This window comes from Carassius auratus, chromosome 16, assembly GCF_003368295.1.
Source record: "Carassius auratus strain Wakin chromosome 16, ASM336829v1, whole genome shotgun sequence".
Taxonomy (NCBI): Eukaryota; Metazoa; Chordata; class Actinopteri; order Cypriniformes; family Cyprinidae; genus Carassius; species Carassius auratus.
The window spans coordinates 6,125,844-6,140,179 of NC_039258.1; the positions used below are offsets into that span (position 1 = coordinate 6,125,844).

The following is a 14,336-nucleotide window of genomic DNA, read 5'->3' on the forward strand; positions in this document are numbered from 1 at the left end:
AACATACATGTCTGCAGTAAGATCAGCAATTCTCTAATCAAAGTGAATAGATTGTACATTTAATTCCATATTGCTGTTATTATTCATATATCCGGTATATCATATAACATAAAAAACAGTCAAATAAATACACCTGATGTGCTAAAGAAGTGTTCTGTCATGTGCTTCTTCATTTTAGGTTTCCTAAAAGCAGGGACTGCCAAACCTTTATAACCTGCTTCTCCACATATCCACCTCACGGGACGCTGTTTGTCAGGTCTAATGATCTAAATCTGAGTTTGTAAAGCAACTCGAAGCTGCATGTCCTGTGTCCACCCTGTTCATACTACCAAACCATGTACTTTGTTTTGAAATGTGTGGGAAAAGTTATTTGAATCAAGCGTAGGTTTAAGAGCAAAGTTGACCCACCCACGAGGAACAAAGCACAGTTGCTTTCTACGTGCTGCGCGCGCATCCAAGCGTAGATCTCGTGACAGCGAAGGCTTTGATTTTTCCAGACGATTACAACGCGTCTAATTTTTTTACTGGTTGTATTAAGTGTCTGGAGTTTGTTGCCTAGCAGCCTGAAAATGTCTCCTGATTGGTTGATAGCTCGCACTCTCTCCAGCGCGTTAAAAAGCTTGTGAAAGGTGCACGAGCGAGCGCGCTTCAGAACTGTTCCGAACTCTGGTGAACCCGTGAAACCTTGAGCTGCATCGGTTCTTCACTGTCAGCATTTTGGAACATTCGGTTTGCATTATGTACTTCAGTTTATCGACAGAGGAGCAGCATCTTTTGAAGTGGGAACAGAGTAAAGACACAGATGGATCCAGCTCACCTCACACAAGCGCACAAGCTTTCAGTGTAGGCTTATAGACTGAAGGTGGGTGTCCACAGTTACTGTTATTTCTGTATTTTTTTTTTTTTTTTTTTTAGATATTTGTTTGGTATATAAAACTATACATTAATTTGTGAATTATTTAAATACAGCTTTTAAAAATATTAATTTATTTCATATGAATATTAATTTAGAATCTTCTAGACATCATGAATTTGCAGAGGCATGATTCGATTGAGAGATTTGCATTATTTGAATTTCATAAAATATAAATTTATTGTTGTCACTTCTCTGGATCCAAACATCTTCTTTTTGTTCCCTAATGAATACGTTTAACATTGAACTAGATTTTGCTTATAAATAAAAGTATGTCAGTATTATTTTAGTAGTTTGGACGTTTTTATTTTCAGAATGCTAAGATAAAGACTGCTTGTACTTCTATGCTTTCCTCTTTTTTTTGGCAATCAAAGACAATCCTTTCTTTTCCACTGCAATCTTAATGTTTTTATGTTGTCAGCATGTAAGTAAAACAAGCACTTAAATCTAAGTTAATTAAAAATCCTAACGTACGTAATATGGGAACATCTAGATTGATTGTTTTAAGTCAGAAATATAATTTAATGTGACTGGACTGGCTGAGTATTTTGGGTTACACTAATGAAAGTATTTTTAAGGATCAGATGAGGTATAAACAGCAGTGCTTTTATTCACTTTTAGAGTACAGTGACAGTGGGTTGCTTTAGTGAATAAAAATAAAACTGCTCGAAAATAAAATCTCCACTGAAAGGTATTGTTCTCAGATTGTGTTCAGATCTCTTTAGTGACATCCCATGGGATCTTGTTATAAAATGCAGGGTTTAAAATGACCATCTTGACAATATTATAGAGGAGCTTACCAAAGAGAATTAATGATCACAAGAATAGTACCATTAGTTCAATTAATTAGACAGGCCAGCTAAAATATTTAAATCTCAACGCAGCTTTGAAAAAGTAGGACACTGCCAAAGGCTTCTTCTCCCTCCCACCGTGTCTGATGTCTGCCAGTGATGCCATAAAAGTGAAAAAAAAAAACTAACAAAAAAAACATTTTCATTAAGGGAATTTGCTCATTCAATACACAGAGCTTTCAATAGGTTGGTATAACACTTAGCATATAATTTTATACACAGACTATCCAAACTGACTTTTTATATTAATTAAAATGCATATGTTGGAAAAGTAAGGCAGATGAAGTCGTGTGATATGATGCTAGATAAACACACTTGCAAACTTGCAAAGCTGAAAGTTCCAGGATCTGAAAAAAAAAACCATTAACTGGAGTGATGCAGAGACTATTATTTTTTTTGTTGCATGTTTCTGAAGACTTGAAGATGTAGTTCACCAAAAAATGAAAATTATGTCATCATTTACTCACAATGTCCTTCCAAACCTGTATGGCTTTCTTTCTTCTGTGGAACACAATATAATATATTTTGAAGAATTTTCAACCATTTTTGTCAAAATAAAAGTGAACCCCACTGTCCTTCAAAGGGATGTACCTGTACGTTAATATTTCTGAATATCTGAATAAGACATACAGGTTTGGAAACAGACAAGGGTGAATGATGACTTTATTATTCAATCTGATTTAACTTTTTAATATAACCAGATATATTTTGTGCATTATTGTTATCCCCATAAACCAGTGGTTCACAAATGTACAGTGTTGAATCTCAAAACCTGACTAAAGAATATTTACCAAACCATGGTGAAGTAAGAACAGTGTAAAACATGATACTCAGTTTTGCTCGCCCAGAGTCAAGAAAGACGATTCAAATATGAAAAGCTAAAATATCTGTCAGTTTCATTCTAAATTTAGACCAGAAGCCAAATCCTCATTATTATTGATACTGCTCTTTCCAGTCCGTCATACTAATGCACTTTCTTTCACTGGGTCTCTCAGTGCTCACCGTTACCCAGAACACCATGATCACAGATTCATCAATTCCGGCAGAGTTCTACGAGGACAAGGCATCGCTGCTGTCCTTGGACTCTAGTGTGTTCTTCAGCGAGCCCGCGTTACCGAGCGACGATCCGCTGGACTTCTTCATTATAAATGTCGGAGGCAGCCGTTACATCCTTTCTCAGGAACTGCTGGCCTCTCACCCAGAAACGCGCCTGGGAAAGCTGGCACTCTCCAATCGAGACTCTGCTTTAGATCTGTGCGATGATGCAGATTTCTTGGAGAACGAGTTCTTCTTTGACCGCAACTCGCAGACCTTTCAGTACATCATGAACTTCTACAAGACCGGTCACTTACATGTGCGAGAGGAGCTGTGTGTGATCTCGTTCCTTCAGGAGATCGAGTACTGGGGCATCGATGAGCTCCGCATAGACAGCTGTTGCAGGGACAAGTACTACCGTAGGAAAGAGATGAAGGAGTCACTGGATATTCGTAAGGATGCTGATATAATGGACAATGAGGAGGAGGACTTCACTGGTGCTTTGTGCCACGACTTACGGCAGCGTCTATGGGACCTTATGGAGAAGCCGGACTCCTCTAAGGCGGCCAAGACGTTTGGGACGCTATCCATGTTCTTTGTGGTGGTGTCCATCATGAACATGGCTCTGATTTCTCTGGACTTCACTATACTTGGCGCACCCATCATTTTGGACACTCTTGAGTACATTTGTATCATTTGGTTCACCGGTGAGCTGGTGCTCAGGTTCATGTGTGTTAGAGATAAGTGTAGATTCAGCAGGAGTGTGGTGAATATCATTGACCTGCTGGCTATTCTGCCCTTCTATGTGACTCTGGCTGTGGAGAGCCTGCATGGAGGATCTACGGAGCTGGAGAACGTTGGACGTGTAGTTCAGGTGCTGCGGCTTATGAGGTTTCTCAGGATGCTCAAACTTGGCCGGCACTCCACAGGTGACATACCTATTGAAACTTATCAAATCATCTTAGCATATAATCATACATTACTGGTTAAAAAAAGTTTGGGGAGCTTTCTTAATCTTTTTGAAAGAAGTCTCTTACGTTCACCAAGGCTGCATTTATTTGATCAGACATACTGTAAAAACGGTAATATTGCAAAATATTTTTACAATTTAAAAGAATCTGTTTTCTTTTTATATATATTTTAAAATGTTTTTTTTTTTTTTTCTGTGATGGCAAAGCTGAATTTTCATCAGCCATTACTCTCATTTACAGTATTCAATGTCATATGTAATATGCTGATTTGGTGTTCAGGAAAAAATGTATCATTACTATTATCATCAATATGCAATATTTGTTTGAAAATGAATAAATAATAATATTTTGTGGATAGCATGATAATTTTTTTTATTTCATGATTCATTAATGAATAGAAGCTTTTAAAGATTTTATTTCAAATAGAAATCGTTTGGGACATTATAAATATTTACTGATCAATTTAATGCATCCTTGCTGAAACAAGCAATAATAATAAAAAAATCTTGCTGACCCTAAACTTTTGAACCATAGTGGAGTTTTTTTAAGTGAATTCAGGCAGAAAATATACAAACACAAATGCTGCATAAGGAACAAATTGAAAATGAAGTAATTTACTGGAAGTCTGTCTTTCATTCACACATGCACTTGTTGCAAGTTGCACATATTTAAACCTAAACCTAAATAGTGTATCAAGTGCACCATATTTGCCATTGGTACTCACAAAACAAATACGTAAGCCTGAATACAGAGACTGACATTTACAGTACGGTACATTTTAGTCTATTTGTCACATGAAGCAGTATAATCATAGAATTTTAGCAAATTCAAGCAAGGATTCCACTACATTCAACTAAAAAAAGGCAAAATGGAAAAAGAAAATCAGTAAAATCAATGTCGAAACCTGTATTAAACATAATACATTTATTTATGCGTATTTATGTATTAATGAAGATGAAGAAATTGCATTGAAGCTCTGCATATAAAATCATATGCCGTGCCTTCCTGTTTTTTTTGTTTTGTTTGTTTGTTTGTTTTTTTGCATAATTGTCATATTTGAATAATTCAGACCATCAAACAAATTTTAATATTACACAAAGTTACCTAAGTAAATACAAAATGCAAATTTGAAATAATGATTTATTAAGGGAAAAAACCTGTCCAAACTTGTCTGACCCTGTATATGGGAAAAAGTAATTGCCCCCTAAAGTTAATAACTGGTTGTGCCACATTTTGGCAGCAACAACTGCAATCAAGCATTTGCGATAACTGGCAATGAGTCTCTCACATCGCTATGGAGGAATTTTAGCCCACTCTTCTTTGCAGAATTGTTTTAATTCGGCCACATTTGAGGGTTTTCGAGCATGAATGGACTACACTGTAGGCTAAACCATAAAATCAAGTAGAATACACAGCACACTGTTCAGCAGTCCACCAGAACATTTGGGCATTTTAACACTCTCTCCTGATGGACTCTAAACCTGGAGAATGAAATAATTCATGAAGATGCAAGTCTATTTTGGGAGAGTGAGTAAATGTATTAATCCATTCATATTTTGACAGTATCCCAGGGAGACTTAGTGGAAGATCCTTAGACACACAAACAGTTACTGAGCACAGACTTGTGGCTTTGATCTTGCATTTTTGTGGAAGGAAAAAAAACTCTTTCTAAGATGCTGCCACGAAGTCATGAATAATTAAACAACATTATATGCAAGAGCTAAAAAGAGGAGGGTACGGTTGGGGAATTTGGCGGGACTGGGGCTTCAAATGCCAATCTCAATGTGAAAATGTAAAATAAGGAAAAACAGAGTTTGATTATTAATCCTTTGGATGGGAAATCATTCCAAAAGTTCTTTTTAAAGGAGATAAAGCCGTATTTGATTTTATTTTGTGGCTAGACTGAATTTTCACAGGGTCTCGCTCTCATTCAATTTAGATTTAACACATTTCTAAGCAGACAATGTAGGTTCTGTTCTCAGGATAAATATCTGAAGTAAACACTGACAGATAATCCACGAGGGAATTTTCATATCCGTCACATTTTAATAATGGGGTCCCTCTCGTCTACAGTGTTCTCTCGGCCCCTCTGAAGGTGTTTATTCTCAGTAGTACCTAATCTGATCAGAAGACACAAACCAAATGAAAATCAGACTCAGGCAGACAGTCCCCATAGTCGTAAACATCAAATATGAGCCATCTTCAGACAAATATGACACGTTAGTCAAGATGAGAATGAAAATAAATGAAAAAACTAATTCGATATCAATCTTTTGATTGGTACCCAGTGCATTTTCATTTTCTCAAAATAGAAGCCATTCATGTTGACTCCAACACCTCAGACGTAGGTCAAGGGGCATTAAAAATCAGCGTGTTTCTGCTACTAAAAATAAAAGGACATGCTTTGATATGCACAATAAGTAGGCTAGATGTCGAATTTATGTTCTTTCTGCAAATGTATTCAGCAAGGCAGCTAAAAAAAGAATAAATAAAGCATTTCTCAGGAAGCCGTGCCATTTTGGTGTGTGAAAGTGTAGCAGCTGTTCTCAGGTGTCTATATTTAAAGGCTAGAATCTCCAAGATGATTTGATTACTGTTATACGTCTCGACTTATATTTTGCTGTAAGAGTCAAACACTGGCAGATGCAAATTTAGAGGTTTTTCTATATGTACTAAGAAAGACATTTAGTTGCTATATGGGATCTAACCTTTATAAGCTTAGAGAATGTAAAACATGCATTCAAAAGGCTCTCTGAAAACAAGAACAACACTTGAGCACGGTTACTTGAAAAAAGGGCACTACTGACTTTTGAGTCTACATTAAGTAGTATTTCCATAAAAGATATCTATAGCCATCCTGTAAAGTTTTAACTTGTTTGCATATGGAAATCAACACAATTTCATCCATCACTAAGAGAAGTTCATGTTCTGTGTAGAACATGCTACAGACAAAATAAAACCATGTGGTCTGTGATTCAAATTCTGTCAACAATATCTCATGTTAGTCATGATTTGCCATGCAAATTGTCCAGTAATCATTGGCTACACTTCAATTGGTCAGTGGCAAAAGAGGTCAAATATTAAATCATTTGAGCATCATATAAAAAAAGAACAAAAACAAAAAACAACAACAACAGATTAACATATAACTCCTGTAGCTTGAGTCTTTGTTACACAGAGTTCAGTGCATTGGGGAATGCTGGCATAAATTAGCCGAAAGTGCCATAATGTTTTTCCTTTCCTAATTATTTGAAAGGCCTCTCCTTTTGTATACTAGTGTTTCAAGTTTAAAAGTAATTACATAATTAGGTTAATTAGTTTTATTAGTCTCTATCCTCTTGGCATGCAGTAATAATTTTCAAATTAGGGCTGTTAATTTAACAAATTTAGGTAACACTTTAGAATAAGGTTCCATTAGTTAATGTTAGTTAACTACTTTCGTTAACATGAATTAAGCAAGAACAATCCTTCTACAGCATTTATAAGTCTTAGTTCATGTTAATTTCAACATTTACTAATGCATTATTTAAATCAAAGTGTGATTTAAATCAAATCATTGTGCTTGTTAACATTAGTTAATGCACTGTGAATTACCATGAACTAACAATGAATAACTGTATTTTCATTAACTAACATTAACGAATATGAATAAATACATTAATAAATGTATTATTCATTGTTTGTTCATGTTAATTAATACATTAACTAACATTAACTAATGGAACCTTATTCTAAAGTGTTACCCAAATTTATTTAGTGCATTTGAATATTAAAATATATATATTTTTTAAATAATATATTTTTTTAAATTAAAGAGTATAAACAAATCATTCACCTGAGATGCAAATAAAACAGCCACTTTATTGAGTTTCAAAGTCACTTTTACAATGTCTATTAAATTATTTAATTAATTTTGCAATTATTTACAGCTCAATTTATGATTTAATCTGAGTATTCTGTAATTGACTGACAATTCTTTTCTTCTATGGAACACAAAAGAATACACATTTAAAGAATGTTGGTAACTTGTTTCCCATTGACTTGTGGACAAAAATAAAATGGAAGTCTTTGGGTACCAAAACTATTTGATTACGGGCATTGTTCAAAATATCTTCTTATGTGTTCATCAGAACTTAGTCAGTCATAGAGGTTTGGAACAACTTGAGGGTGAGTAAATTATGACAGAATTTTTGTTTTTGGGTGTACTATCCCAGTACATCTGTTAAAAATGCAACAAATATTAACGTGCCACTAATTATTTTTTTGGTATGTTTTTTTCTGAACAGCTGTTCCAAAACATGTATATACTGTTTGACTTCATTTCTTCTCACTGACGAGTTTAACAAACATTAGCCTTTAGATTAAGGAACTTTATCTCCTCATTGTGTGTTCCAGGTCTCAAGTCTTTGGGAATTACGATCGCCCAATGCTACGAGGAAGTTGGCCTTCTGATGCTGTTCCTTTCTGTGGGCATTTCCATCTTCGCCACAGTGGAATACGCCATTGAACATGACATGCCAGAGACCACCTTCACAAACGTGCCCAGCGCCTGGTGGTGGGCCACCACATCCATGACCACGGTAGGGTACGGAGACATCCGTCCGGACACGGTGCTAGGAAAGGTGATGGCCTTCATCTGCATCCTATCTGGCATTCTGATTCTCGCACTGCCTATCGCCATCATCAACGATCGGTTCTCTGCCTGCTACTTCACGCTTAAAATGAAAGAAGCTGCACTGCGACATGGGGAGGCACTGAAGCGACTGACGCGCAGCTCGGCCTCAGATATGTCGGCGATAGGAGTAAACCTGCGGGACGCCTACGCCAGAAGCGTGCTGGAGATGCTGCGGTTGCAGGGGCGAGAGCGAGCCAGCACACGCAGCAGTGCAGGAGATCTCTGGTGGTAACAGTAGGCCTGCAAGCTACTGGACAGATAAAGAACAAGTGAGCGAAAGAGGTCTTTTAAGGACCACAAATCCTTCACAAGGCCTCATATCATGAGGAATCAAAATTTGCTTTATCTTTATAGAGTTTATTGCATTAGGAAAACATACTGTAACTTGCCTCAAAATAATTGATTTAAATCATACTGCAAAAACAACTGTCATGTTTCTGATGTCACAAACCTTACTTTGCAATCCTGTAACAATCTAATGCAGCTTTGCAAAGTGACTGAAGTGGTAAAACTGTATTTGAAATGAGTGCAAACTGCTGCTCGTTTCACATGCAAATGGGGCATTTCTTAATGTTGCGATATAATGGAAGTAGCAACAGATCTTTTCTTTCATACTGTGATGTACATCCATTGGGAACTTGGTTCAGTTGTTGATTGGATAGAGGCAGTTGTACATGCAAACATGCAGTCAATTGTAAGAGGCATGATTTAAAGGTATCGTTCACCCAAAAATGTATTCACTCTCATGTTGTTCCAAACCTTTATGAATTTCTTTCTTCTGTGGAACATTGGTGAAGAACGTTGGTGGCCAAACAAATTTTGGTTCCTATTGACTTTCATTGCATGGACAAAAAACACAATCCGAGTCATTGGGAACCAAAACTGTGGTTGCCAGCAGTATGACATGACATGACTTTTTGATTAAAGATTACGAGGTCAAAAAATAACACACACATATATATATATATATATTAATTAATGGTTCCCAATAAGATCAATAAAATGCAATTAGAAAACAGATTTTCCATTAATACCAACTTTAAAAGACAGCAGCAGCAAAAACAGACCATTTAACAGAGTGGAAAAATGTTCTTAAAAAGTACTACAACTGTTATTATAAATTATATAAAAAAAAAAAAACTAAATTGTTATTATATATATTTTTTTATCAACATGTTTGAGATAAAATATCTTACAAATCCTTTTAAGGTGAAGTGTGTGATTTCTTCACGACTAGTGGCACAAAACAGAATTGCAAAAATAAAGACTTTATTCAAACAGGTTTCCCAAACACTGCCATTGGCTGGACAACACTTAACCCCGTCCCAGACTCGCACCATTGGTTGAATCAGTGTTTTTATGCTGCTTAAAAGAACCAGAGCAATTCACATTTTGACTGAATCAACTTACAAATTGTCTCTGCACATTAAGCTGGGAGAGGTATTTTAACGTAAAAATGATTTTTCAAAATTGCTACATGCCTGTTCTGTTCATCTTTATGCAACTCACTGATTATTTGTAATATAAGTTTTTACTGTTCCATTTAAAGACAAGTAATAAAATCTATGTCTGAATTTTCCCGTTTAGGTTGTATTTTTAAGGGCTGCAGCATTTACATCAGACCAACACTTTTTCCTGTGCATATTCCCTGCGACTTGTTGATCCTTTTAAAAAACCACAAATGGCTGGAAGATTACGATGACCTTGTAAGACCAACAGGTCTGCTCAAAGACGCATGGCTTATTTGACACATTGCTCTGAAACAGTTTCAGCTACACATTCAGAGCTTAAAATCTTAGAGAGATTGGCCATGGCTAAACAGTAGCAATGATTTAGTGCATGAACATGTTATTATATGACAAGATATGACATGTCAATTGATAACAAGCCTTTAAAGCCTTTCATCTAAATTTCAGTGAAATTCTTCTTAAGAAAACAGAAGAAATCAGCTTTCAAATAGATCCCCAGATTAATTTATGATTTCAAGGTAACTAATTCTGTATTCTTTGTGCTAGAGAGATTAATGATATATTATTTTCTAAAATATTTTTGGTCCAATTGGCAAAAAAAAAACATTTTATATATATATATATATATATATATATATATATATATATATATATATATATATATATATATATATATATATATATATATATATATATATATATATATATATATATATATCACATAGACTTTCAATAAAGAAGAACATTGTTCATGTAACATTTTTTTGAAAATAATCAATCAACGAAAAGCCATCATGTCTGTGAAAAAGACATCACCAGGCATGCTATCCTAATAAATCCACTGAATCCAACTTGAATGCTAAATCCACATCCTGGAGATATGATGGATTTGTGCTATTTCTATCTCTTGTGCCTTTTGAAAACTTTCCAAATGAAAAAGAATACCTCCTCTCAATTGCTCACAATATATCAGACTATGAAAGTCCTTAAATGGTGCTTTGGCTCCTCTAACAGTAGATTGCTCGTCCTGTTCCCAGGACATTTCCCAGGGCTGGCTCAAACGCCTGAAGATGTTTTAATACCTTAAGGAAGTGTGCAGTAACCATCTTAAATGCACCTAAAAATAAGAGGGATTATGACAACCATTGTAGTTAGTGTATGATTTAAAACGGAAACAGGCGTACTGTGTGCGTCCCATTTCTGTCATTAGCAGATTGTTTTCAGCTGGAAAACAAAAGGCCTGCAAAAAAAAGTTAACAAATGTCTTAGATTTTACTGAAATGCACAGCTGATAGAAATTTTCTTTGACTTTGTATCATATGTGAATTGTGAAGCATGTTAAAACATGGCATTTTTTCAACTACATTCATAAAATTAAAATTGACTTGATTCATTTGGGACTCAGTCAAAGGAAAACAGCACTCTACGTGCCCTGGTTGAGCTAAAAATAGGATGCATTTGAATGTGTTTGATCTACAGACAAGAGCAGTGTCTATTCCCTAGGTGACTACGTCCCCAGCCTGTCTTCCTGGCACCAGAAATTCAGATGTGAGTCCAAAGGGCCCGCATGTAATTAAAGTGAACTGTCTGTCCAGCTGCATTTGTGAGTGTGTGTAGAGGTCTGTGTGCATGCATGCATGCATGAGTTGAAATGAACAGGACAAGGCAGAAGCAGAGGGGACATAAAAAACACCAAGGAGAAGTGACTGGTTAAAAAGGTTAAAAAGGTTCAAAGGTTCAAGTGTACGGTGGTTAAAAAAACAAATATGTATATGAAATACAGAAGTAGTACAATTTGGACAAAAAGTATAGATTACATTGGACAAATAAGACATTTTATTCATACTTTTATATCCGGATGCATTAAATTGACCAGTAAAGATTGTGTCATGATTTCCACAAAAATACAATGCAGGAAAACTGTTTTCAATATCGATAGTAAAAAATAATCATGTGACACTGAAGACTGGAGTAATGGTAAATATTAAACTTTGTCATCACAGGAATAATTAAAACAGACAACAGGTATGCTTAATTGTAATAAAATTTACAATAATGCTGTTTTTAGTGTATTTTACTGAATTCAATTCAGTCTTTGTATTAATTTAAATAGTAGTATATTTAAAGCTGCAGAATACGCTGAAAGGTCAAAGGTGAAAGTTTGTGACTGGTTAGTAAAGTGTGGTTCTAATCTGTGAAAGACTTTTTAATAAAAAAACAACTGTGTTGGTTTTTATAGTGAATTTTTTTTACTACAAATGGTTCAAAATGACCTGAAAACGATATAAGGGGTTAACCTAATAAAACACACACACACACACACACACACACACACACACACACACACACACACACACACACCAGCTCTTCATATACTACTTATCACTTCAAAGAGAACCTATTTTACTCCTGGGCCACAAACCAGTGTTGAGAAAGAAAACTTTAACTGTGTTTTCCAAATGCTATTCTTCCACTCATAAGCAGACATCTTTTAATAAGACATCTTTTAATAAGAGAAGCACTTCTTGAGACTATTTTGCCTGAGCAAAAAAAAGACTGTCAGCAGAGAAGTGTAGCAATTTTCAAATCACCTCGGAAACACTAACCAAATCCCCTGTAAAAAGTGTCTCTGAACAATCACTCTAAAAATTTTTAATTAAAACGTTTCAAGAGCACTGAATTTTACTATAATATGTATGCTTTACTACTGAGTGAAAGTGAAGTGACATTCAGCCAAGTATGGTAACCCATACTCAGAATTCGTGCTCTGCATTTAACCCATCTGAAGTGCACACACACAGAGCAGTGAACACACACATACGACCGGAGCAGTGGGCATCATTTATGCTGCGACACTCAGGGAGCCATGAGTGTGGTGCTGCTGATGCAAGAGTCTGCATTTTGACTTAAAACCTGGATGCGCTGTGCTTTGTTTACAAGCAGAGCAAATCACATTCATGCATCATGGCGGTCTCGTAAACACACCACACAGAAGAGAAGAAATTGTCTAAATAATTTTTTTTTTTCTTTTTTTGCACACAGAATCACACTTCATAAAATTATGGTTGAGCTACTGATGTCACATATATTATTTTAACGATGTGCCTTTCTGGGCATTAAACATGCTGTGTTGCTGTCTATGGAGGGTCAGAAAGCTCTTGAATTTCATTAAAAGTATCTTCATTTGTGTTCCGAAGATGAACGAGGTTTTTACAGGTTTTGGATTGACATGAGGGTGACTAATTAATGTCAGAATTTAAATTTTTTGTATGAACTATAAAGTTTGACTTTAGAAAAGTAACAATACACTTATTTTTTATTAGATGCATTAGCATTGTATACTAGACACTGGCTAATGGTTATAAAATCCTCCATTCACCTGGTAACCAGGATATCCTTCCTCTTTGAAGTCAAGGACACTGGTCAAGCTGTTCTCTTTACCGGTGAGACCTGACAGTGGTGATGAAAAACGAGTGCTAAAATGACCCGTGATTCCATGAGGCGTCTCACATCTAGGTCAGGGCACCTGGGGAGGGGTAAGGGCCTTTCCTGAGAGACAGATGAGCACAAGCTTAGAACAAACACTAGAAGAAAGACTGTTTGTCTAAAGATGTTCAAATACTTATTTAATATTTAAATAATATTTAAGCGATGCAAATATTGAACTGGTGATGTATTGTTTATAGGTTTAATTTAAATCAATACCATCTACACAGAAGATTGTCATTCATATCAAAACAGCATGGTGAAGTGTGATCCCATAGATTCCCCTGTAATTTGAGCAGAACCCGAGGGCTGACATGAAAGACTTCTCCGTCTGACTTTTTTCATATGAAAATCCTATTTTGTCCAATTTACTGCCACATCATGACATTCAGTAGTTTAATAAAATGTACAGCTCTCTTCTCTCTTTGCATATTGTACTCAATAAACAAATTGCCCTTTGGTTCACTTACCTTAATGGCTGAAGATCTTGTTGTTATCGATTTACCATGTTTGTGAAATTGCCCCACTGATCAACCTTGCACTAAATAGATTTCACATCATCCACGTAGAAAGAAACACAAGCTGGAGCATCAAGGAGAAGTGAAGTGGATCATCTATTTTTGTATATAAAGCACAGTTTTGCTCAGTTGGAGCCTTCATGCACTTGTGCACCACTGTATTGTGCTCTTTGACTTCTTTAACACCAACCTCCTTCTTCGATCTGAACAAGCCCAGGGCAATGTAGTTGGACGCCCCCACGGTCTTTTGGAGCATAGGCAAGGACGGCCAGCATTTTGTGAGGCTTCAGGACTGTATATGGAGGATGGTGGTTTGCAACAAGGATCTACATTTAACTCTATCTATCGATCGATCTATCTATCTATGTCTGTGAGTCCTCCATTCAAAATTAAATTCCAGAATTTCAGTTCAGATTAT

The 14,336-nt window shown here is 35.8% G+C and overlaps 1 protein-coding gene across 1 annotated transcript; it reads left to right on the plus strand.

Annotated features, from left to right (window-relative positions):
- Positions 1 to 253: 253 nt before the first annotated feature.
- Positions 254 to 10,447, plus strand: LOC113115921 (potassium voltage-gated channel subfamily V member 1). The gene is made up of 3 exons (XM_026283653.1): positions 254 to 862; positions 2,760 to 3,728; positions 8,166 to 10,447. The coding sequence occupies exons 2-3, from the start codon at positions 2,783 to 2,785 to the stop codon at positions 8,675 to 8,677; spliced, it is 1,458 nt and encodes a 485-aa protein (XP_026139438.1). The 5' UTR covers positions 254 to 862; positions 2,760 to 2,782; the 3' UTR covers positions 8,678 to 10,447.
- The last annotated feature ends 3,889 nt before the right edge of the window (positions 10,448 to 14,336 follow it).